Source organism: Somniosus microcephalus, chromosome 7 (genome assembly GCF_052327205.1).
Source record: "Somniosus microcephalus isolate GS21.2 chromosome 7, FLI_Smic_1.0, whole genome shotgun sequence".
Lineage (NCBI taxonomy): Eukaryota > Metazoa > Chordata > Chondrichthyes > Squaliformes > Somniosidae > Somniosus > Somniosus microcephalus.
In genome coordinates, this window is record NC_140993.1 from 200,595,005 (window position 1) to 200,620,693 (window position 25,689).

Genomic DNA, 25,689 nt, shown 5'->3' on the forward strand with positions numbered 1-25,689 from the left:
CCTTACAGGAACACATTTATTTTGTACTCTATCCATCTCATATTTGGATATTTTTTTAAACTCGCTTATGGGATCTGGGTGTCACTGGCAAGGCCAGCATTTATTGCCCATCCCTAGTTGCCCTTGAGAAGGTGGTGGTGAGCCGCTTTCTTCAACCGCTGCAGCCTGTGTGGTGAAGGGACTCCCACAGTGCTGTTAGGTAGGGAGTTCCAGGATTTTGACCCAGCGACGATGATGGATCGGCGACATACTTCTAAGTCAGGATGGTGTGAGACTTGGAGGGGAACTTGGAGGTGGTGATGTTCCCCTGCACCTGCTGCCCTTGTCCTTCTAGGTGGAAGAGGTCGCGGGTTTGAGAGGTGCTGCCGAAGAAGCCTTGGCGAGTTGCTGCAGTGCATCTTGTAGATGGTATACTCTGCAGCCACTGTACGCTGGTGGTGGAGGGAGTGAATGTTTAAGGTGGTGGATGGGGTGCCAATCAAATGGGCTGCTTTGTCCTGGATGGGGTCGAGCTTCTTCAGTGGTGTTGCAGCTGCACTCATCCAGGCAAGTGGAGAGTATTCCATCACACTCTTTACTTGTGCCTTGTAGATGATGGAAAGGCTTTGGGGAGTCAGGAGGTGAGTGCTCACTGCAGAATACCTAGCCTCTGACCTGCTCTTGTTGCCACAGTATTTATGTGGCTGATCCACTTAAGTTTCTTGTCAATGGTGACCCCCAGGATGTTGATGGTGGGGGATTTGGCGATGGTAATGCCATTGAATGTCAAGGGGCAGTAGTTAGACTCTCGCTTGTTGGAGATACAGAAGTGCCAGGCAATGACTGACGCGAATGTTACCTGCCACTTATCAGCCCAAGCCTGAACGTTGTCCAGGTCTTGTTGCATGTGGGCATGGACTGCTTCATTATCTGAGGAGTTGTGAATGGTGCTGAACACTGTGCAGTCATCAGCGAACATCCCCATTTCTGACCTTATGTTAGAGGGAAGGTCATTGATGAAGCAGCTGAAGATGGTTGGGCCTAGGACACTGCCCTGAGGAACTCCTGCAACGATGTCCTGGGGCTGTGATGATTCACCTTCAATCACCACAAAAATCTTCCTTCGTGCTAGGTATGACTCCAGCCAGTGGAGCGTTTTCCCCCTGATTCCCATTGACTTCAGTTTTACTAGGGCTCCTTGATGCCAGACTCGGTCAAATGCTGCCTTGATTTCAAAGGCAGTCAATCTCACCTCACCTCTGGAATTCAGCTCCTTTGTCCATGTTTGGACCAAGGCTGTAATAAGGTCGGGAGCCGAGTGGTCTTGTCGGAACCCAAACTGGGCATCAGCGAGCAGGTTATTGGTGAGTAAGTGCCGCTTGATAGCACTGTCGATGACACCTTCCATCACTTTGCTGATGATTGAGACTAGATGGGGTGGTAATTGGCCGGATTGGATTTGTCCTGCTTTTTGTGGACAGGACAAACCTGGGCCATTGAATGTCGGATAGATGCCAGTGTTGTAGTTGTACTGGAACAGCTTGGCTAGAGGCGTGGCTAGTTCTGGAGCACAAGTCTTCAGCACGATAGCCGGTATGTTCTCGGGGCCCACAACCTTTGCTGTATCCAGTGCGCTGAGCTGTTTCTTGATATCACATGCAGTGAATCAAATTGGCTGAAGACTGGCTTCTGTGATGGTGGCGACCTCAGGAGTAGGCCAATATGGATCATCCACTTAGCACTTCTGGCTGAAGATGGTTGCAAACGCTTCAGCCTTGTCTTTTGCACTTGCGTGCTGGGCTCCACCATCATTGAGGATGGGGATGGTCATGGAGACTCCTCCTCCCGTTAGTTGTTTAATTGTCCACCACCATTCACGACTGGATGTGGCAGGGTTGCAGAGCTTTGATCTGATCCGTTGATTATGGGATCGTTTAGCCCTGTCTGTAGCATGCTGCTTCCGCTTTTTGGCATGCATGTAGTCCAGTGTTGCAGCTTCTCCAGGATGGCACCTCATTTTTAGGTACACCAGGTGCTGCTCCCAGCATGCTCTTCTACACTCCTTATTGAACCAGGGTTGTCCCCCATCCAGCGTACATTCTGTGTCCTTGCTACTCTCAGTGCTTCTTCCAAGTGGTGTTCAACATGGAGGAGTACTGATTCTTCAGCTGATGGAGGGCGGTAGGTGATAATCAGCAGGAGGTTTCCTTGCCCATGCTTGACCTGAAGTCATGAGACTTCATGGGGTCCAGAGTCAATACTGAGGACTCCCAGGGCCACTCCTTCCTGGTGGGACAGGACATACCCAGGGATGGTGATGGAGGAGTTTGGGACATTGGCTGAAAGGTATGATTCTGTGAGTATGACTATGTCAGGCTGTTGCTTGACTAGTCTGTGGGACAGCTCTCCCAATTTTGGCACAAGTCCCCAGATGTTGGTGAGGAGGACTTTGCAGGGTTGACTGGGCTGGGTGTGCTGTTGCCGTGTCCGAAGCCGGTGCCGAGGTTGATGCCGGGTGGTCTGTTAAGTTTCATTCTTATTATGTTTTGTAGTGGTTAGTTACAACTTAGTGACTTGCTAGGCCAGTTCAGAGGGCAGTTAAGAGTCAACCACATTGTTGTGGGTCTGGAGTCACATATAGGCCAGATCAGGTAAGGACGGCAGATTTCCTTCCCTAAAGGACATTAGTGAACCAGATGGGTTTTTACGACAATCTGATAGTTTCATGGTTACCATTACTGATACTAGCTTTTTATTCCAGATTTATTTAATTAATTGAATTTAAATTCCCACTGCTGATCCTTCAACCTGTTGCTAACTTTTTTGCCCAGCTAATTTGAGCTAGATCCCTTCTTACCTCATTGAACTTCACCTTTTTCCAGTCCAGCATTCATATCTTTGACTCTGTATTATCTTTTTCTATTTTTACATTGAACTTAACTATGCTGCGGTCACTATTTCCCAATTATTCTCCTACTCTCAAAGCAGTTATTTACACTCTACTGCATTCCCCAGAACTAAATCAAGCAATGTTTCTTTCCTTGTTGGACTAGAAACATGCTGATCTAAGAAGCAGTCCTGGATGCATCTTAAAAGTATTCCCCACTTTGACCACATGCATTGCCTTTATTTCAGTCTATCTTAGGACAGTTAAAATTACTCAGTATTATTTTCCCCTTTTTTATTGCATATCAGCATGAACTGTCTTTATATATCTACCCCAATCTCATCCCTACTATTTGGTGACCTATAATGCACACCAAACATTGTACCGTTCCCCTTCCTGTTTGTTAACTGTATTGTCTTAATGCAACCCTCCAGGACATTCTTGCATTCTAGCTGTAGTAGAATCATTCACGAACAAAGTCACCTCTCCCACTTTTTCCCCTGCTTATCTCTCCTGAAAATGTTATAATCAGGAATATTAAGTTCCCAGTCCTGTCCAAATCTAAGCCATGTCTCCATTATAGCGACTGTATATTTCCTCTAAAGCTATTCATGCCTCTAATTCGCCAATGTTGTTATGAATGCTTTGTACATTCACATAGATTCCACTCAGTCCTGCCTCCAATTTTCTTTTTTCTGGATTTCTTGGTTTTTTTTAAATATCTCTTGCTCCTTTTATAATCCCTCACTATGGGCTGGATTTTGCAGGCCTGGAGAGGCGGGTTTGGAGGCGGGACTGCTGGGAAAATGGCAGAATCTGGGGACGGGTACCCATCCTGCCCCCAACCCGCCTCCGTACCTTCTTCCCAGGAGGTGGGTAGCCGACCTGCGCCGGGTCCCGTCTCCTGGAGGCGGGAAGGGGATTACAGCCACTTAACTGCCTGTTGACAGGTAGTTAACAGGCAGTTAAGAGGATTATCCCCATTTTTCCATCAGAGGCACAGGCTTCCCGACGACGTGAAACCCCGCCAGGGTCACCGAGGCGAGCAGTGGGTCTGCGGGGTGCAAAAGTGCGATGTGGAGGTAAGTGATGGGTGCAAGTGTGGAGTGGTAAGTATGTGAGGTGAGTGAAAAGTGATAGAAAATGTTTTAAGATTAAATAAAGAAGACTATGAAGGTATGAGAGCAGAGTTGACTAAAGTGGACTGGGAAAATAGATTAAAGTGTAAGACGGTACATGAGCAGTGGTGTACATTCAAGGAGATATTTCACAACTTTCAAGAAAAATATATTCCACTGAGAAAAAGGGGGCGTAAAAGAAAAGACAGCCATCCGTGGCTAAGTAAAGTAATAAAGGATAGTATCCGACTGAAAACAAGGGCATATAAAGTAGCCAAATCTAGTGGGAGGATAGAAGATTGGGAAGCATTTAAAAGCCAGCACAGAATAACTAAAAGATTAATTAAGAAAGGGAAGATAGATTATGAAAGTAAACTCGCAAAAAATATAAAATCAGATAGCAAGAGTTTCTACAGTTATATAAAAAGAGAAAGGGTGGCCTAAGTGAATGTTGGTCCCTTAGAGGACGAGACCGGGAAATTAGTGGTGGGGAACATGGAGATGGCAAAAATGCTGAACAAATATTTTGTATCAGTCTTTACAGTAGAGGACACTAAAAATATCCCAACACTGGACAAACAGGGGGCTATAAGGGGGGAGGAGCTAAACACGATTAAAATCACTAAGGAGGTGGTACTCGGTAAGATAATGGGACTAAAGGCGGATAAATCCCCTGGACCTGATGGCTTGAGAGAAGTAGCGGTAGGGATTGTGGATGCATTAGTGGTACTTTTCCAAAACTCCCTGGATTCAGGAAAGGTGCCAGCAGATTGGAAAACTGCTAATGTAACACCCTTATTTAAAAAGGGAAGTAGACAAAAGGCTGGAAACTATAGACCAGTTAGCCTAACATCTGTGGTTGGTAAAATGTTGGAGTCCATTATTAAAGAAGCAGTAACAGGATATTTGGATAAACATAATTTGATCGGACAGAGTCAGCATGGTTTTATGAAGGGGAAGTCATGTTTGACAAATTTGCTCGAATTCTTTGAGGACGTAACAAACAGGGTGGATAAAGGGGAACCAGTGGATGTGGTGTATTTGGACTTCCAAAAGGCATTTGACAAGGTGCCACACAAAAGATTACTGCACAAGATAAAAAATCACGGGATTGGGGGTAATATACTGGCATGGGTGGAAGATTGGCTATCTAACAGAAAACAGAGAGTTGGGATAAATGGTTCATTCTCAGGTTGGCAATCAGTGACTAGTGGTGTTCTGCAGGGGTCAGTGCTGGGACCCCAACTCTTTACAATCTATATTAACGATTTGGAGGAAGGGACCGAGTGCAATGTATCCAAGTTTGCTGACGATACAAAGATGGGAGGGAAAGCAATGAGTGAGCAGGACATAAAAAACCTGCAAAAGGACATAGACAGGCTAAGTGAGTGGGCAGAAATTTGGCAGATGGAATATAATGTTGGAAAGTGTGAGGTTATGCACTTTGGCAGAAAAAATCAAAGAGCAAGTTATTATCTAAATGGAGAGAAACTGCAAAGTGCTACAGTACAGAGGGATCTGGGGGTCCTGGTGCATGAAACACAGAAGGTTAGTATGCAGGTACAGCAGGTGATCAGGAAGGCCAATGGAATCTTGGCTTTTATTGCAAGGGGGATGGAGTATAAATGCAGGGAAGTCTTGCTTCAGTTATACAGGGTACTGGTGAGGCCACACCTGGAATACTGTGTACAGTTTTGGTTTCCATATTTAAGAAAAGATATACTTGCTCTCGAGCCAGTTCAGAGAAGGTTCACTCGGTTGATTCTGGAGATGAGGGGGGTTGACTTATGAGGAAAGGTTGAGTAGGTTGGGCCTCTACTCATTGGAATTCAGAAGAGTGAGAGGCGATCGTATCGAAACATATAAGATTGTGAGGGGGCTTGATCGGGTGGATGCGGTGAGGATGTTTCCACTGATGGGTGAGACTAGAACTAGGGGGCATAATCTTGGAATAAGGGGCTGCCCTTTCAAAACTGAGATGAGGAGAAACTTCTTCACTCAGAGGGCAGTAAATCTATGGAATTTGCTACCTCAGAGAGCTGTGGAAGCTGCGACATTAAATAAATTTAAAACAGAGATAGACAGTTTCCTAGCTGATAAGGGAATTAGGGGTTATGGGGAGCGGGCAGGGAAGTGGATGTGAGTCTAGGTTGGGATCAGCCATGATCCTATTGAATGGCGGAGCAGGCCTGAGGGGCCATGTGGCCTACTCCTGCTCCTACTTCTTATGTCCTTATGTTTACTTACCTCGGTTTCTTCCTGCAGGCTTCAACAGTTGGGGATGCGGAGAGTCTCGCATCTCACCGGCAGAGATGACAGATGACTGCTGAATTCTCAGATGCAACAGCCATCTGATTTCTGCTCACAAAAGAGGTTTAATGAGTCTTGAATACAAGAATTCATCACACAATAGAGAATGTCAGTGTGACAGCTTCACAGCTCGCTTTTTTGTTTGTTTCTGCAACATTTCCCTCGCCCCCCCCCCACAACCGCGGCCCCCCTCCCCACCACAGCACGGTGGCAGAGTGGTTAGCACTGTTGCCTCACAGCGCCAGGGACCCGGGTTCGAATCCGGCCTCGGGTGACTGTCTGTGTGGAGTTTGCACATTCTCCCCGTGTTTGCGTGGGTTTTCTCCGGGTGCTCCGGTTTCCTCCCACAGTCCAAAGATGTGCGGGTTAGGATGATTGGCTATGATAAATTGACCCTTAGTGTTAGGGGGATTAAATACGTGGGGTTACGGGGATAGGGTGGGATATGTGTTGGTGTAGGGGTTACGGGGATCGGGTGGGATATGTGTCGGTGCAGGCTCGATGGGCTGAAATGGCCTCTATCTGCACTGTGGGGTTTCTGTGATTCTGTGATTCATTTCTTGCAGCGTTCACAAGGCTGCACAAGGAAACTGCAGGAGTGAAGAGAGCAGACCACAGAATAAGCATGGCGAAATCAAGAGTCAGTGAGTCTGGTAACCTTAATACAAAAGCAAAATACGGCAGATGCTGGAAATCTGAAATAAAAACAGAGAATGGTGGAAATACTCAGCAGGTCAGGCAGCATCCATGGAGAGAGAAACAGAGTTAACGTTTCAGAGTCTAGTAACCTTGTTGGGAAATGCATCTGGGAATTGTAGTTCTTGGTGCTGGGGTCAGAAGGAAGATAAAAGAAACATCAGAAGGTGAACTAATTTGAATTTATTTTGGTAGAAGTAAATTAGCTAGAAATATTTTGGGTGAGATGTGTTTGATGAGAGGTTTTACATAATATGATTGGTGAATGATATAAGTGAAATATTCAATTAGAAAGGAATAAAACTTGAAGACCTAAACATTTGGGGAGGGCTAACAATGAAAGGGAATACACAAATGGTAGGACACTGAGAAATGTAGAGGAACAAAGGGACCTTGGAGTGCATGTCCACAGATCCCAGAAGGTAGCAGGCCAGGTAGATAAGGTGGTTAAGAAGGCATACGGAATGCTTGCCTTTATTAGCCATGGCATAGAATACAAGAGCAGGGGGGTTATGCTTCAACTGTATAAAACACTAGTTAGGCCTCAGCTAGAGTACTGCGTGCAGTTCTGGTCACCACATTACAGGAAAGATGTGATTGCACTAGAGAGGGTACAGAGGAGATTTACAAGGATGTTGCCAGGAGTAGAGAATCTTAGCTATGAGGAAAGACTGGATAGGTTGGGTTTGTTTTCCTTGAAACAGAGGAGGCTGAGGGGAGACCTTATTGAGGTGTATAAAATTATGAGGGGCCTAGATAAAGTGGATAGAAAGGACCTATTTCCCTTAGCAGAGGGGACAAAAACCAGGGGGCACAGATTTAAAGTAATTGGTGGAACGTTTAGAGGGGATTTGAGGGGAAATTTCTTCACCCAGAGGGTTGTGGGGGTCTGGAACTCAGTGCCTGAAAGGGCGGTAGAGGCAGGAACCCGAACCACATTTAAAAAGTACTTGGATGTGCACTTGGGATGCTGTAACCTGCAGGGCTACGGACCAAGAGCTGGGAAGTGGAATTAGGCTGGATAGCTCTTTGTTAGCCGGCACAGACACGATGGGCCGAAATGGCCTCCTTCCATGCTGTAACTTTCTATGAACACTTAAACCAATGAGGAAGGAGAAAATTGACTATTTGCTCTACACTCATGATGTACAAGGCAGACTCAAGTTAAGCACATTTTTAAGATCAAAGGAATGTTTCAAAATAAGGCCATAAGGACAACCTTATTTTGATAATTCACGGTGGTAATCTCGAAAAATATTTTTTAATCTCATCATGTAGTGGCTGACCTTGTATGTTTCAGTTGCAGAATAATTCAGAAATGAAAAGTTAGGTCAGACCGGAGCTGAGCGGCCGACCTGCGAGAGGCACAGAGTCAGCTAGAGGAGGATAAAAAGAGCGCGGAGAGGAGGCCTGGGACCGGAGCTGAGCAGCGGACCTGCGAGAGGCACAGAGTCAGCGAGAGGAGAGAGAGAAGTAAAAAGTAATCGAAGTGTAACGTCACCAGAAAGCAGGTAAGTGATTGGTTGGTGAGTATTTCTCTCTTTCTCGCTTTTTTCCAAACTTAAATTTTGCGGCTTATAGTTTCTAGGGTCTCTGTTGTGTAGCAGGGACTGCTGGTAAACAAGGGCCCTTGAGTATGCTCCTCCTGCACTATGTGGGAAACCAGGGACACTTCCTGTGTCCCTGATGACCATGTGTGCGGGAAGTGTATCCAGCTGCAGCTACTGGCAGACCACATTGCGGCGCTGGAGCTGCGAATGGATACATACTGGAGCATTCGCGATGCTGAGGACGTCGTAGATAGCATGTTTAATGAGTTGGTCACACCGCAGGTAAAGGCTGCACAGGCAGGAAGGGAATGGGTGACCGCCAGGCAGAGTAGTAGGTGCAGGCAGGTAGTGCAGGGGTCCCCTGTGGCCATCCCCCTCTCAAACAGATATACCACTTTGGATATTGTTGAGGGAGATAGCTTATCGGGGGAAGACAGCAGCAGCCAACTTCCTGGCACCATGGGTGGTTCTGCTGCACAGGACAGGAGGAAAAAGAGTGGGAGAGCTATAGTAATAGGGGATTCAATTGTAAGGGGAATAGATAGGCGTTTCTGTGGCCGCAAACGAGACTCCAGGATGGTATGTTGCCTCCCTGGTGCAAGGGTCAAGGATGTCTCGGAGCAGCTGCAGAGCATTTTGGAAGGGGAGGGTGAACAGCCGGTTGTCGTGGTGCATATAGGTACCAATGATATAGGTAAAAACCGGGATGAGGTCCTAAAAGCTGAATATAGGGAAGTTAGGATGTAAATTTAAAAATAGGACCTCAAAGGTAGTAATCTCAGGATTGCTACCAGTGCCACATGCTAGTCAGAGTAGAAATAGAAGGATATTTCAACTAAATATGTGGCTAGAGGAATGGTGCAAGGGGGAGGGATTCAAATTCCTGGGACATTGGAACCGGTTCTGGGGGAGGTGGGACCAGTACAAACTGGACAGTTTGCACCTGGGCAGGACCAGGACCAATGTCCTAGGGGGAGTGTTTGTTAGTGCTGTGGAGGAGGGTTTAAACTAAAATGACAGGGGGTTGGGAACCTGTGCAGGGAGACAGAGGAAAGGGAAACAAGGATAGAAGCAAAAGACAGGAAGGAGAAAAGCAAAAGTGGCAGTCAGAGAAATCGAGGGTTTAAATCAAACATGGCCACAGTAAATAATAATTCTAAAAGGTCTAAGAGTGTTAGAAAATCAAGCCTGAAGGCATTGGCCTAGAAATTGGGTATAGCCCCGCTTGAGGCGTTAGAACTGGTGATGCGCTAAGTTTATAGCCAGACGAGAGCTATCCGCGCCTGGCACGATATTGGGTTGCATCGCCCCCAAAGGGGATTGAGGCGCTAAATCAGCCGTTGCACGGTGCTCTTAAGGCGCAAAAGGTCAGGCGCCACTCAATTTCGACGCGGACGGGCGCAGCGCAGGTGAACTCAATTACGGCAAAGCACGAGACCTGCAGGCGCCGGCCGGCTCTTAAAGGGGTGGGTCAGTCAGACTGAGCTTCAACACCCAACGCCCTGTAGGCCTCAGATTCGGCGCTCGCCCTTGTCTGGCGGTACAAAGTTGTTCATTATGGAGAAGGTTAGGCAGAGAGCAGAGCGCTTCAGCACTGAGGCACTGGACCACTTGGTGGCTGCAGTTGAACACCGTCGACAGGTCCTGTACCCGGATAATGGCAAGAGGCCAAATCAGAAGGCTTATCGACGATCTTGGAGGGAGGTTGCTGCGAGGGTCAACTCCAGCAGAAGGAAGAAATTCAACGACCTCACACGGATCGTTAGGGTGAGTGATGGTTTACCAAACTTGTGCTTCCCTCCATCTGCAGCTGGCTTCAGGCACCCTGCTGCAATGATGCGCCACTGGCCATCTGTCAGTATGCACCCATGGCCTTTTCTGGGCAGACACATGGACAGATGTCTCAAGGCCTCATGTAAGGGCTCTTGCACAATAGGGGGCATGCGATGATGTCTCAAGGCCTCATGTAAGGGCTCTTGCACAATGGGGGGCATGCGATGATGTCTCAAGGCCTCATGTAAGGGCTCTTGCACAATGGGGGGCATGCGATGATGTCTCAAGGCCTCATGTAACAGAACCTCCCCTTCTTTCCCCTGCAGTCCAAGATGGCGCAGATTAGAAAAGAACAGCGTCGAACCGGTGGCGGACCTGCACAAGTGGTCACTCTCACGGATCTGGAGGAGAGAGTGCACCAGATACTTGGAGGACGTCTGTCTGGTCCAGTGACCACTGCATCTGCCGACCCCATTACCGACAGCGAGGGTAAGACTCTCACCTTTTCCACCTGTTGCCTTCCACTTGGTCCCCCCGCCAGCATGCATCCTCAGTGTGCAGCCATGTCAGAGCCATGCCGCAATCTGGCATGCCTTTCAGCAAACCTGTCCTTTTGCTAAAGCCACTCTTCCACCTCCCACTTTCAGATGAAGCAGCACCAACTCGGGCTCAACGCGCTGAAGCTGCCAGTGCCACCAGAGGCGAGGACCAGGAGGAATCCGGACCAGCCGTTGCAGAATCCAGGGAGCTGAGACATCTGCAGACTGGGGATAGTAGTCCCCTGGAGGGGAGGGGGGGTGGCTCTGAGGATGAACCAGTTGCCGGACCAAGCGGCATGGAGCAACGCAGGGGGGATAGGCAAGTTCGGCCACCGTCTCCTCGCAGGGCAAGGCAGGTCATCATGACTGCTGCACAGAGTGCAGATGAGGTCCGTCGCCTGGCAGAGAGGAGCAAACAGGCCCGGGTCAGACACACGGAGCTGATGGCTGCAGTGGAGAAGATGCCCGAGTCAATAGATTCATTGGCTCGGAGTATGTTGGACTTCGGGGCAACAATGGAGAGGACTCTGCAGGGCTTTGGCGCAACAATGGAGAGGTCTCTCCAGGTGTTCGGGGAAACAATGGACAGGTCTATCCAGGGCTTCGGGGCCACAATGGAGAGGACTATCCAGGGCTTCGGCCCAACAATGGAGAGGACTGACCATGGCTTTGAGTCGGCAATGGAAAGGACTGTTCAGGGCTTCGGACAATCCCTGGAAAGGTCTGTGCAGGGCTTGTCCGAGGCAGTGGAGCGGTCAGCTCCTGCCTTGTCCGAAGCCATGGGAAGAACTGTCCAGGCCTTCTCCGAAGCACTGGCACCTGGCACACAGGTCCTCACTGTTGCCACGCATTCACTTGCTGGGCTCCTCCACAGCCAGATTGACGCAACGCAATGTCTCACTGCAGCCACCCTCTCTGCATCAGATAGGATCACCCCGGGCCCTTCCAGTCCTGTACAAGGCCAGGAATCCGTGGAGCCTGCGATTATGGCGGATGAGCCGAGCCGCTCCCCTCAGATAGCCAGTGTGTCGTCCGACCATGGTGCAGGTGTCCTCTCTCGGCAGGAGACCATTGCACATGCCAGCGCTGGGACGCCTGCATTGCAGCTGCCACCACCTGCAGGCCACACTGCTTCCAGCCATGCTCAAAGCAAGCATCCCGCGTCCGCACCCTCCAAGCCCAGAGGTCGGCCAGGCCGTACCTCAGGGGCTTCCGCACTTCCAGACAGTCGGCAAGCGTCCCCCAGCCTTGAGGCCGCCACTGGGGTGCAATTACGTAGGAGCAGCAGGGAGGGAAGGGGCCGGGCGCGAACGAGAAGTCGTTCTCCCTCAAGGGACCAGTTGTAGAGGGAGGTGCTGAGACGTTTGTTTGTCCAAATTCAAGGACACCCTCACCTGCTGTTATACGTGCAGATTTTTGTTGAGTTCACATTTATTTTTGAAGTTATGGTTTCTGCTCACTATACGTTGTTTAGCTGTAATTAAAGACTTTTGTGTCAATAAACAGAATTTTAAATGTTGCTTGGTGCATGTGACTACTTTCAGTGATGCTGGCATGTAGAGGCCCTCAAACATCCAACGTGCGCATGAGGTAAGACTCTCATCATTCCGCCACAGGGGTGTCGAGACGAGTCCAGAGGAGCCTCTGACGTATGGACCTTCCACTTTCAGCAGCCCTTCCATCTTCCTCCTCCTCCACCTGCTCTTCATCCTCCTCCTCCTCCTCCTCCTCATACTCCTCCAACTCCGCCTGCTTGTGCAGGGTCCGAGGGAAGGTAATGAATGGACGCGTTCGCCTATAAAGGGCATCTGTCACTTGCCAGATGCAACAGCGGACTGCAGCCTGAGCGACAGTCGCATTGTCCCCAGTGGCTGACTGAAAGGATCCGTTGGCATAAAAATGGAGGCCTTCAGTCAGTGTAGCCATCACGGACAGAGAGGTTCTGCAGCGTTCACGCGGCTGCAGATCCTGACCAAGCAGGTGGCACAGATCAGTAACAATGTCCCTCCAGATTCGGAGCCTTCGCAAACACTGTCAAGGCTTGTCACCTGCTGCCTAAAGACCCTCGCAGCATCCCGTCGGATTGGCCGACCTCCATTGCCCCTCCTCCTTCTGGCCAATCCCGGCCCTCTCTCCCGCCGTCTCTCTGCCCCTTCACAGTGCTGGGCGATGAGGCCGTTGCCCTCCAAACAAGCTCCCATTCCGATGCCAGTTGGTCAAAAGGCTTTTAGGTGTAGTGCCGCAAGTGCTTCGGACAGGGTTGAAGGTCCCAAGTACTGTAAAGCTCAAATCCCAGAACTCCGCTCCACATTAGCTCGCCAACTCTCTCTAGCATCGATCGCAATGAGCAGGCCAAGTGGCAGAAGATTCTGCACTAGAGCTGTCCCCTTTAAATAGCGCCGCCCTACTCCGAGAAGGGCGGGTTAGCCCTCCCTCGAACTGTCACTAATAGCGCTGGGCGCTAAGGCTCCGGGCACCACCCAATATGCGCTCAGGCGCTCCTAAAAGGCGTTGCACACTTAAATGACGTCATGAGCTGTTTGCGCTCGCGGGCGCGCGCAAACACTTAGCGCAGGCGCTAAATGTATAGTCAATTTCTGAGTCGGCGCTATCCTCATAGCGTTCGCCCCAACATAGGGCTTTGCCCCAATTCTAGGTCTCTTTAGGCGCTCAGCGCCGGCGCTACCAACCCAATTTCTAGGCCATTGTGTCTTAATGCGAGGCGCATTCGTAATAAGGTGGATGAATTAGCTGCGCAAATAGATGTAAACGGATATGATATGATTGGGATTACAGATACATGACTCCAGGGTGACCAAGGCTGGGAACTCAACATCCAGGGATATTCAATATTCAGGAAAGACAGGCAAAAAGGAAAAGGAGGTGGGGTAGCATTGCTGGTTAAAGGGGAGATTAACACAATTGTAAGGAAGGATATTAGCTCTGATGATGTGGAATCTGTATGGGTAGAGCTGAGAAATATCAAGGGGCAGAAAAACTTAGTGGGAGTTCTCTACAGACCCCCAAACAGTAATGCGGAGGTTGTGGATGGCATTAAATGGGAACCTGTGCAGGGAGACAGAGGAAAGGGAAGCAAGGATAGAAGGAGAAAAGGAAAAGTGGAAGGCAAAGAAAGCAAGGGTGTAAATCAAACAGGGCCACAGTAAACAATAATTCTAAAAGCTCTAAGTGTTAAAAAATCAAGCCTGAAGGCTTTCTGTCTTAATGCAAGGAGCATTCGTAATAAGGTGGAGGAATTAGCTGCGCAAATAGATGTAAACGGATCTGATATAATTGGGATTACGGAGACATGGCTCCAGGGTGACCAAGGCTGGGAATTCAACATCCAGGGGTATTCAATATTCAGGAAGGACAAGGAGGTGGGGTAGCATTGCTGGTTAAAGAGGAGATTAACACAATTGTAAGGAAGGATATTGGCTCTGATGATGTGGAATCTGTATGGGTAGAGCTGAGAAATACCAAGGGGCAGAAAACGTTAGTGGGATTGTATACAGACCACCAAACAGTAATGCGGAGGTTGCGGATGGCATTAAACGGCAAATTAGAGATGCGTGCAATAAGGGCACAGCAGTTATCATCGGTGACTTTAATCTACATATAGATTGGGCTAACCAAATTAGTAACAATACTGTGGAGGAGGAAATCCTGGAGTGTATACGGGATGGTTTCCTGGACCAATATGTCGAGAAACCAACTAGAGATCAGGCCATCTTAGACTGGGCATTAGGTAATGAGAAAGGAATAATTAGAGTCCATTATAAAAGATGTAATAGCAGAGCACTTGGAAAACAGTGACCGGATCGGACAAAGTCAACATGGATTTACAAAAGGTAAATCATGCTTGATCAATCTGGAATTTTTTGAGGATGTAACTGTTAGGATAAGGGAGAACCAGTGGATGTGGTGTATTTGGACTTTCAGAAGGCTTTCGGTAAGGTCCCGCATAAGAGATTAGCGTGTAAAGTTAAAGCACATGGGATTGGGGATAAGGTACTGACTTGGATAGAGACCTGTTTGGCAGACAGGAAGCAAAGAGTTGGAATAAACGGGTCTTTTTCCGAGTGGCAGGCAGTGACTAGTGGGGTACCGCAGGGATCGGTGCTAGGACCCCAGTTATTCACAATATATATTAATGATCTAGACGAGGGAACTAGATGTAATATCTCCAAGTTTGCAGATGACACAAAGCTGGGTGGGCATGTGTGCTGTGAGGAGGATGCAGAGAAACTCCAGTATGATTTGGACAGGTTGGGTGATTGGGCAGATGCAGTATAATGTGGATAAATGCGAGGTTATCCACTTTGGTGGCAAAAACAGGAAGGCAGATTATTATCTGAATGGCAATAGATTGGGAGAAGGGGAAGTGCAACGAGACCTGGGTGTCCTTGTGCACCAGTCGCTGAAGGTAAGCATGCAGGTGCAGCAGGCAAATGGTATGTTGGCCTTCGTAGCGAGAGGGTTCGAGTACAGGAGCAAGGATGTCTTGCTGCAGTTGTACAGGGCCTTGGTGAGACCACACCTTGAGTATTGTGTGCAGTTTTGGTCGCCTTATCTGAGGAAGGATGTTCTTGCCATGGAGGGAGCGCAGCAAAGATTCGCCAGCCTGATACCTGGGAAGGCAGGAATGACGTATGAGGAGAGATTGGGTCGATTGGGCTTATACTCGCTGGAGTTTAGAAGAATGAGAGGGGATCTCATTGAAACTTATAAAATTCTAACAGGACTGGACAGACTAGATGCAGGAAGGATGTTCCCGATGGCGGGGGAGTCCAGAACCAGGTGTCACAGTCTAAGGATAAGGGGTAAGCCATTTAGGACAGAGATGAGGAGGAATTTCTTCACCCAGAGAGTGGTGAACCTGTGGAATTCTCTACCACAGAAGGCAGTTGAGGCCAATTCATTAAATATATTCAAGAAGGAGTTAGATATATTTCTTAATGCTAAAGGGATCAAGGGATATGGGGAGAAGGCAGGGACAGGGTACTGAGTTTGGATGATCAGCCATGATCTCATTGAATGGCGGAGCAGGCTCGAGGAGCCAAATGGCCTACTCCTGCTCCTATCTTCTATGTTTCTATGTTTCGATATCAGTCTCCCCACCTGCACCCGCATCATAAATGCACTCTGACATGACCTGAGGCCGCCTAGAGTCTCAAGGTCAGATCTTTACCCTGTGCCCAGAAATGGGACAGAAACAGCAGCAGAAATAGCCAGCAACTGTAGAGCTCTCTGGCTGCTGTTGATAAATAACAGCCAAAAGGCCTCCAGCCCTGAAGATCCACTGGGGATCTGTAAAAAAAAAAGGCCTTCCTTGTTTGTTGCCTGCCCCTCAGAATCTCCAATCTGAAAGGGGCAAGGCACAAGCACTTCCGTTAGTATCTTCTGGAAACCCCTGCATTTGAACCCTTCCATCTCATTTACCACTGCCTCTTTCTTACCTCTGGTCAAGAAGTCTAAACTCCTCTGCACCCACCCCCCACAACTGGATCCCCAGGAAATCCCTGAGCAATGTTAAGGGGGAAGAGACCTGGCGTCACAGGTCTTACCCCTTTTCTTCACCACTGCACTTGGGAATTGAATATTCCCCAGATACTCAGGAAAGGATCATGTTACAGGAAACTTTCGATTAACCGGCCACTAAATAACCGGAAATGTCGGTTAACCAGCAAAATTCAGGAGTCGGTTCAGATAACTTTTTTTTACTTTTAGTTACTTTTTTTTTACTCATTTCTGGCTGTGCAAGCGTCTAACTGAAGCTGTTGCTAAGCTACAGAGACGCTTGCAAGCTGTGCTGATTGTTTTGAAGCTGTAGCAACAGGGTTTGTTGCTTTAGACGGAGCGCTGAGCTCCGTATCTTTTAACTATAGCGCTCGATTCTCCGGCATTGTTGATAGACCGGCACCAGCTCGGTCCCGTCCGTGCCGGATACCAGAAAGTTTCCTGTATTTTCAATCAATTCATTTGGACAAACTGATTAATGTTATACCTAAGTATAGCTTTATGCTCATAATAAAAAGGTGCACAATATTACGCCTTTACGATAAGGGCACAAACCCAACCATGCAGGAGTTTTATGTTTCTTAAGATGCAAAGTTATGAAATGCACATTTTATTATTTTTGGTTCCATTTAAAAAAGGTAAGTTATTGTTAAGCAACAGACCTCACTAGTTAATTTTCGAGTGCTACCTACTGAATAATAATTACCTTTCATTTTCTGGCAAGTTCAGCCATTGAAGTATTGTAAATACCCTTCGCTCATAGGGAATGACACTGCAACAAGAAAAAAATACATAGCATATGATTTACCCAGTTTAAAAAATGCACATTTTACATCCTGGCTTTAAAATATATAATGGGAAAAAAATCCCGTTACAATGTTTGTAATCTGTAACTAGACATAAATATGCAACAGAATGGCCAAAGATGATTCACTGTCCTTCTTGTGTAACAGAAAACAGTGACATAGGAGCATGTGATTGCAAATCTGTGAAAACAGAGCAAGCAAAACAATATAGGCAGAGTGCAAAGCAGACAAGTTAGAGAGGATGAAAGAGTCAGAGAAGAAGTGTAACAGAGATAACCTAAAGCAAATTGCAATCACCTGAGAAAGTAAAACATGTGAGCAAAACACACGTGTGCAATTAGAATTGAAAATATACAAATAACTTTTCTGACCCTGTAAAATTAAAACAGAAAATAATACAACAGAACAATAACACTAAAGCCAACAGATATCCAGATACGATACTTCAATTTTACTTAATTAGCTTAGTCAACCAATAAGTTATTTAAAGCCTCCTCTTGGCACGCCAATACAGTGAGTGTTGAAAGAGATTGAATAAAGCTATTGACTTACATAGGCCAGAAAAATGTGCCAGCCTTTACTGCTTGATTGACAGTCGTTACCCAGATCTAGCATGATATAGGAAAACAAATCAGATTGAAATTGTACAGGAAAATGTAAAAATGTTACTAAGATGACATATACTATTAAGGAAAATAGCCTTTTCTTACATTGCATACGTTTTATTTATTTAAATTTATTCTAACGAGTTTTTTTTTATTTCATTCTTGGGATATGGGCGTCGTGAGCAAGGCCAGCATCTATTTTCCATCCCTAATTGCCCTTGAGAAGGTGGTGGTGATCCGCCTTCTTGAACCGCTGCAGTCCGTCTATTGAAGGTACTCCCACAGTGCTGTTAGGGAGTTCCAGGATTTTGACCCAGCGACAATGAAGGATTGGCGAAATATGTCCAAGTCAGGATGGTGTGTGACTTGGAGGGGAACTTGGAGGTGGTGGTGTTCCCATGCACCTGCTGCCCTTGTCCTTCTAGGTGGTAAAGGTTGCGGGTTTGGGAGGTGCTGCCGAAGAAGCCTTGGCGAGCTGCTGCAGTGCATCTTGTAGATGGTACACACTGCAGCCACGGTACGCCAGTGGTAGAGGGAGTGGATGTTTAAGGTGGTGGATGGGCTGCAGAGCAAGTGGGCTGCTTTGTCCTGGTTGGTGTTGAAATTCTGGAGTGTTGTTGGAGCTGCACTCATCCAGGCAAGTGGAGAGTATTCCATCACACTCCTTACTTGTGCCTTGTCGATGGTGGAAAGGCTTTGGGGAGTCAGGAGGTGAGACACTCGCCACAGGATACCCAGCTTCTGACCTGCTCTAGTAGTCATGGCATTTATGTGGCTGGTCCAGTCATTACCAGAAATACAAATTTTAAAAGTCATTCTAGATAAAATCAAAAATTAACCTTAGTAATCATTGCCCCTTCTCACCACACAGACACTTTTATTTTCTCCCAGCTTTAGACCCCTGCATCCACCTGATCTTCTCAGTCAGGATAGAAGGAATTGAGTCTGCCGAAACCACTCTCTGCTCAGGGGCATGTGTTAAAAATGCAGGAAGGGAGCCTTTACAGGCAGCTGTCTGCACCCCATAGTAGATCAAAATGGGACACGACCTAGAATTTGTGATATTCAATTGTAGCCAGTAAAATTATTTTCTTTAAATACTTCTGACATAATCATACCGTACACAAACAGAAGTGAACCAACATTTGCTGTCTGACATGACACCCACCACCTGCTGATTCTGATTCACCTGCTGCCACAACCTTTCTTGCCCCAATCTCCCGCTACTCTCCGGGGCTGCAGAGAGTCCCCAGAGCGTTTCAGTAGTAAAAAATGGAATCTCCAACTCCTCCAGAAACCCGGATTTCCCAAACCAGGCTCACCCACTCTGCGATTGCTGAAAGAGGAAGAGGAGGCACAAGGACAAAGGACATGAAATAAGGTAAAAGAACTAAATCAAACAGAGAATGAGGAAAAAGCTGCAGCATGGCAGAGAAGGAAAGGATGGAAAAGTGATGCTAAATTTACATTTCTTTTTGAAGAATGTCTGAGCAGGGAAAACAAGAAAGAAAAGATTACAGCGGCAAAAGAAAGAACAGCCACCTCAGTACAAGATAGGAATAATGCAAAGGGGGAGAAAAGCAGCCAAGAAAAGAAAAAAACTCAAAGAAAGAACTAGCAGAAGAGAATACAGTTAAGGAAGATGTTGTTACCCACACTATGACCTGGCCAATAAACTAATCAGGGGACGCCCAGCGTCATTTCCTAGAGCATTCACCACAGAACTCAATAACTGGAAGAAAACAAGGTGCACTGCACAATACAAAATGCAGCCAAGAAGAGCCACAAAAGAAACACAACAGTTCTCTAAAGAAGAAAGCCCCAGCTCAAAAAGCAACAACCCCTCCCACTCTGCATTATCAACCACAAGCATCCCCGAATCAGAAAGCATGGGCAAACCAACCCAATATTTAAGAGGATAATTCCAGCCTCCCCAGCCAATTACAACAGGAGCAGGAAGCCAGGTGAGTGCTAAACTGGTGCAATATCCACACTCACCCTTAGCAGAGCAGCCAATGGGATCAAAGATCCCTAAAATGGCTGACCTTCTGGCACCAGACCCCTCCTGTGGACCCGTTCATTTATTCCACCAGCGAAGCCAGGAGATATCCAGCAAGGACCCTCACAGTATAGGAGGAGGCCCTCCCACCAGTTCCTAAAAAGATCTGTTTTTCACCCGGAACAGAGTAATGCAGAAGGGCCCAAGTGTTCACCCCAGTAACCCTACTAGCAGACTCTGCCACATAGACCAAATCAGAGTTACTGTCCCCTCAATTGCATGCACAGCCTGGCACGAGAAGGGAATTTCAATGGAATGAAAATCCGGCAGGTTCTATAAAGGGCAGGCGATCTGCTCCGCCAGATTAATGCCCAAGCAGTGAAGACGCAAATCTACCTGATGGAGTCAGACCCCAAACATCGCCACCTGCAGCAAAATACAGGAACGGCAATTTATCATCATGCCGCACCCTACACGTTACAAATTCCAAGCCTCCATACCAGACAACTGCTGTAGGGGCTGTGGCCAGAAGGGGCCCTGCATCACATATTCTGGTCACGTCCCCACATCCAGTCATTCTAGACAAAGTCCGGGCGATAACCAGGAACATAACCACTTTCACGGTGCAAGACAAGTCAGCTCAATGCTTGTTGGGCTTGCCCACTGGAAAAAAAGGGCCACTCGCAACGAACAAGACTCTCGTCGCTTGCAGATGCATTCCCATCTGTGGCAAAGTGCAGCCCCATCCATAACAGAAGTGTCACTGAAACACAAGTAAGGCATCTGCCAATCACAACGAGTGACATTTGTCCTTTGCCTGGAACCAGACAGTCTGGGCCCCATTCTTGGAGACGCACTCAACACAAACTATCCCCTCAGCACAGCAATTCGCCCACAGGTTATGAGGAGCACCAACCTCATTCAACATTCAGGACCCCTCCCCATTGTCCTCAAGCTTAACTAACCTCAGATCCCAAGGCCAAACAAGCTGCCTTGATTTCCCTCCCCCACCAAACCCACACTGTTCCAAGTGCAGCAGCCTGATGCTTTCGATACATTCCTCCCGCAAGAACCATGCAGTCAGGATACATAGTGATTTCATAAATTATGTATGGAAATACATTCTGTTTGATTGCATGTATGCTCAACACTTTGATAATGATGAGAACTTGTTGGCCAAGACACCAAGAGAACGGCCCTGCTTTTCTTCGAATTGTACCATAGGATCTTTTATGTCCACCTGAGAGTGCAAATGGGGCCTCAGTTCAACATCTCATCCAAATTACAGCACCTCTAACAGTGCAGTACTGATGATTCAGCTGAGATTATGCGTTGAAGCCCCTGGATGGAGCTGGATAACCCATGACCTATTGGCTCAGATAGAGAGTGCTACCACTGAGCCAAGCCTTTTAAGGGAATGGTAGCATAGTGGTTATGTTACTGGACTAGTAATCCAGAGGCCTGGACTAATGATTCAGAGACATGGGGCTGGATTTTACCAGCCCTGAGGAGGCAGGTCTGGAGGCGGGACTGCTGGGAAAATCAAAGAATAGGAGCGGGTCCTGAACCCGCTCCCAACCCGCCTCCAACCAATCTTCCCAGGAGTCGGGTCCCCGATTTGCGCAGGGACCCGACTCCTAGCGGTGGGAAGAGGATTATAACCACTTAACTACCTGTTAACAGGCAGTTAAGAGGCTTTTTCCCATTTTGAGACTTCTGCTGCGGGCTTCCCGACGTCGGGGAACCCCGCCAGGGTAAGTGACGCGTGCTGTGGGTCTCTTGTAATGTTTGTGTATAGATGACAGCTGCAGAAGTGGTGTGAAGGATGCAATGGGACACTGGTGAGTATCAGAGGTAAGGAAATGTTGGGAAAGTCATTTTTAATGTGTTTAGATTTTTCTGTAGGTGACAAGCTTTGAAGTGTTTGTTTGGCCTCACCTCATTAGGAGAAGTGACAGATCGCTTCTGTACCTTCACCTGCAGCTGCCATCTGTTTTATCCTAAGGAGAGAGTCATTGGAGAGCCTGGGTGCAAGGGCTCACCTTTATACAGTGATTGTCAGTGTTTGACAGCACCTCAATGCTGTCAAACACTGTCAAATCATCTGTCAAAAATAAATGGTTCATGTCCCTTTAAGAAAACCGGCAGATGAAGCATCATCAACTGACATCATCTAACACCGACTTTCCCTTAATTGGCCAGCAAGCCCACAGGGCGGGCTTAACAAGGCCAATCAGGTGAAAATAGCGTTTGTGCATCAGACGTCACTGGGGGCCAGACTAGAACCCGGAAGGCAGCAGTCCCTCCCCCAACTCGTCTCGGCAGGTAAAATCCAGCCCAAGAGTTCAAATCCCACCATGGCAGCTGGTTAGTTAAATAAAAATCTGGAATAAAAAGATAGCATCAGTAATGGTGACCATGTAACTACCGGAGTGTCATAAAAACCCATCTGGTTCACTAATGCCCTTTAGGGAACAAAATCTGCCTTACCCGATCTAGCCTATATGTGACTCCAGACCCACAGCAATGTGGTTGATTCTTAACTGCCCTCTGAAGTGGCATAGCAAGCCACTTAGTTGTCAAGAAGGTGACTCATCACCACCTTCTCCAGGGCAATTAGGGATAGGCAATAAATGCTGGTCTTGCCAGCGATGCCCACATCCCGTGAATGTATTTAAAAAGCGTACAATATATTGGTGCACATGAATTTATGAATTCAATATTTCAGGGTTAATAAATGCAGATAAAACAAAATCTTGCTGCCTTTCATTTCCTTTCCTTAATTTGTTTATGAAATGTCACTGGAAGATAAAAGAGGTCTCCAATTAGGGGACAAACTGTGCTACTTTCTACAGCCAAGCTTTCAGCGTAAGAGACACTCAGAACTTACTGGTTGTCCTCCCCACCATCGAGGATTGAATTTTTCTCTACCTCGAAGGCTGAAGTTGGCATCAAACACAGGGTCATGCATCAAGTTGCCAACAATTCCATGCGATTCAGGATAAAGTCCCTTTGTATGAAAAACCAAAGCAAATTGATTAGATGTGGGCTTTACTTGTCAGAATCTGCACAACCTTTTCACACTAAATCATTTCGCAAGGGAAAATATACATTTAAAACCTACATACAGCAAATTAGAACTGGAAAGCAAAGCTGTGCTTCTAAATTATTTATGTAATAGAAAAGAGCAGGAAAACTAACATTTATGTTTGCTTGGAAAAAGAAACAAGTTTTAGATGAGTTTAATACCCTCACATAGTTTTTTCCTCTTATTTCAGCTTCCAATGTATTGCTCATTCACTAATTTCAAAACCTGGGCTACATACTGCACATAAAATGTGCTTAAATAGTGAAAGAAGTGGAAAAAGGTATTGACACAGCATTAACAAAAACACTATTGCCATTAATAAATCCCATATATTTCCTTTTCCTATGCAGACAGGGTTTCTACTATTTCAGCACATTAAGGCTTGTTTATCCTGAAATTAGTTTAAATCAGGGTCATGAGCATAGTACTCGACAAAAAGGCAAAAATGGAGAAGAAAAAGGACCTCACACGATTATCAATAAGGATATTTTTACTTTTACAGAAGTTTCTAGCTAGATTAGTTTCCAGCCCTTTTTTAAGTTTAATAGGGCAACATGTGTCATTTAAAAAAAAAAATCTAAGTCACCATTCTGAAAGCCTCCATTACTGTTTTTTCCCTCTAACAACTATCTCCCTGAAGGGATTGCCGACATACTGCAGCACAATACCATATGAGCCAGTAACCCTCTGGTATGTTGGTACCCCATGATATTTAACATAAAATTCATCACTACTAAGCCTAATCCATCCTCACCAAAAGTTCATGTGTGAACTTTCAGCAGGGGCTCTAGCAGCAATCAGAGCATAAAAATAAAAACAGAAAATGCTGGAAATACACAACAAGTCTGCCAGCAGCTGAAAAGAAAAAAGACAGGTTAACTTTTCAAGTATAGACCTTTCATCAGGTTTTTCTGTTTTTATTTCAGGAGCTGAATGCCTGACTGTTTTATCCTCCTCATTTCCCAGGAATGCTTGGGTGAATTGAAGTTTTTTTTCTTCACTGCCTCAGATGATATTGGCTAAATTTGCACAAATGAGAAAATATACTTGGGATTTTCCTGGTTTATATGGCTCAGTGCCACCCCATCCAGTGCCTACATCTACAGGGCCATCATGTGAGTAGCCACTATTTCATATACAATGAACAGTTTGTGTCATACAAAGGTACAGGAAACTTTCGATTTACCGGCACCTAAATAACCAGAAATGTCGGTTAACCAGCAAAATTCAGGAGTCGGTTCAGGTAACTTTTATTACTTGCACAGCAACAAATGGAGGAAGGCAAGGGTGTGGCTGCAGCTGTTGCTAAGCTACAGAGACGCTTGCAACTTGTGGATGTTGTTCTGAAGCTGTTGCTAAGCAACAGGGTTTGTTGCTTTATACGGAGCTCTCAGCTCCGTATCTTTTACTATAGCGTTCGGTTATCCGGAATTTTTGATGAACCGGCACCACGTCGGTCCCGTCCATGCCGGATACCAGAAAGTTTCCTGTACACTGAAATCAAAATATATTTAGTTTCAATACAAGCAAGTTGTTAATAAATTACAGGTTATTTGCCAACAGATAAAGAAATTGACTTTCTATTAAAATGCACGGAGCAAAAGCAGCTAGTTATACAGAATGTGACACTTACAGTAGCAAGGGTATACATATTGGGGAAGGTTTTCGTTGGATAAACTGGTCTCATGTAGGGGGCATGAGTTCCACAAGATCCTAAATACAAAGAAGTTTGTTACCATCTGCAAAATAGTAAGTGTGTTGCAATATTGACACAATGCCAGTGATAGCTATGGGAAAGAAACACTAATGTGTGGTGTTCTATAAGCCACTACTGAATATATCACTTAGATTTGATATGTAATTCTCTGAAATTATCAACTTGCATAATAAAAATTCTGTTACATTTGAAAATACTCAGTATTTGGATTTATTTTTCAATCACTATACAATGTTATTGCAGATTCTGATGAAGGCAAGATTTGTAAGATTAGTGTCACATCAATTCTGTATATCTGGAATTCATTATATCACAAGTTGGTACTTCCATGTAAAGCCTGAACCTTGCAGCTATAGAAATCGGGGGCAACAGCAAAGTGAATAGGCAAAATAGGTACTATACTGTGTTAATTTAAACAACAATCTGCATACTAATAAAACTTATTGGGGTAGATCTTAACTTTGTGCAATAATGTAAATAGGTGATAGCGAATCGGCAGCCGGTTTTACATCTCTCCTGATTTTTATTTCCACTGAAGTCAATGGAAGAGATGTCAAACCGATTGCCAATCCCCTATCAGCCGTTTACACTATCGCACAAAGTCAAGATCGACCCCATTATGCCTGCAAAGCCTACTTGAATTCTGCAATGTTTTAAGTAGTTCCCCTAAAATAGTTACTCTTAGGGATTCTGTTATGTAGCAAATAAAATACAAAAAGGTTTTATGCTGTCACTGTAGAGACTGAAGGGTTCTATTTTCGACAACAGCTTGTGTTATTTTTAGGTTTTTCCAAAGAGAACAGGGTTTGATTCAAACCACAGATTTGTTTAACTTTACTTGTGAATGTTATATTACTTCATGTAAATCAAACAGAATTGAAAATAAGGACAGAAGACACATTTACATTGAGGAGATTAACTCTTTCCTACTCGCAAACTTTCATCATTTTCCATGGGAACTAGCCAGATCCTTTTAGGGACATTAAAAGAGAACCGGCTAAGGAGGAAGTACCTTTCCCCTTTTGTGTCTCACTGCAAAAGGTTTGAAAACTAATGATCAGTTGATGCACTCCTCTTTAAAGCAGAGATGCAAATGTGATTG

General features: G+C 46.2%; 1 protein-coding gene across 8 annotated transcripts in view; it reads right to left on the reverse strand.

Moving 5' to 3' along the window:
• The window catches only part of enpp2 (ectonucleotide pyrophosphatase/phosphodiesterase 2), a 108,399-nt gene that overhangs the window by 60,460 nt on the left and 22,250 nt on the right, over positions 1-25,689 (reverse strand). For all 8 annotated transcript variants that reach the window (XM_085993323.1, XM_085993324.1, XM_085993322.1 and 5 more), the window contains 4 exons: positions 24,504-24,583; positions 22,673-22,792; positions 17,731-17,786; positions 17,079-17,144 (listed from right to left, as the gene is read on the reverse strand). In XM_085993323.1, coding sequence (XP_085849449.1) covers positions 17,079-17,144; positions 17,731-17,786; positions 22,673-22,792; positions 24,504-24,583 — 322 coding nt within the window. The remainder of the gene's footprint in view (positions 1-17,078; positions 17,145-17,730; positions 17,787-22,672; positions 22,793-24,503; positions 24,584-25,689) is intronic.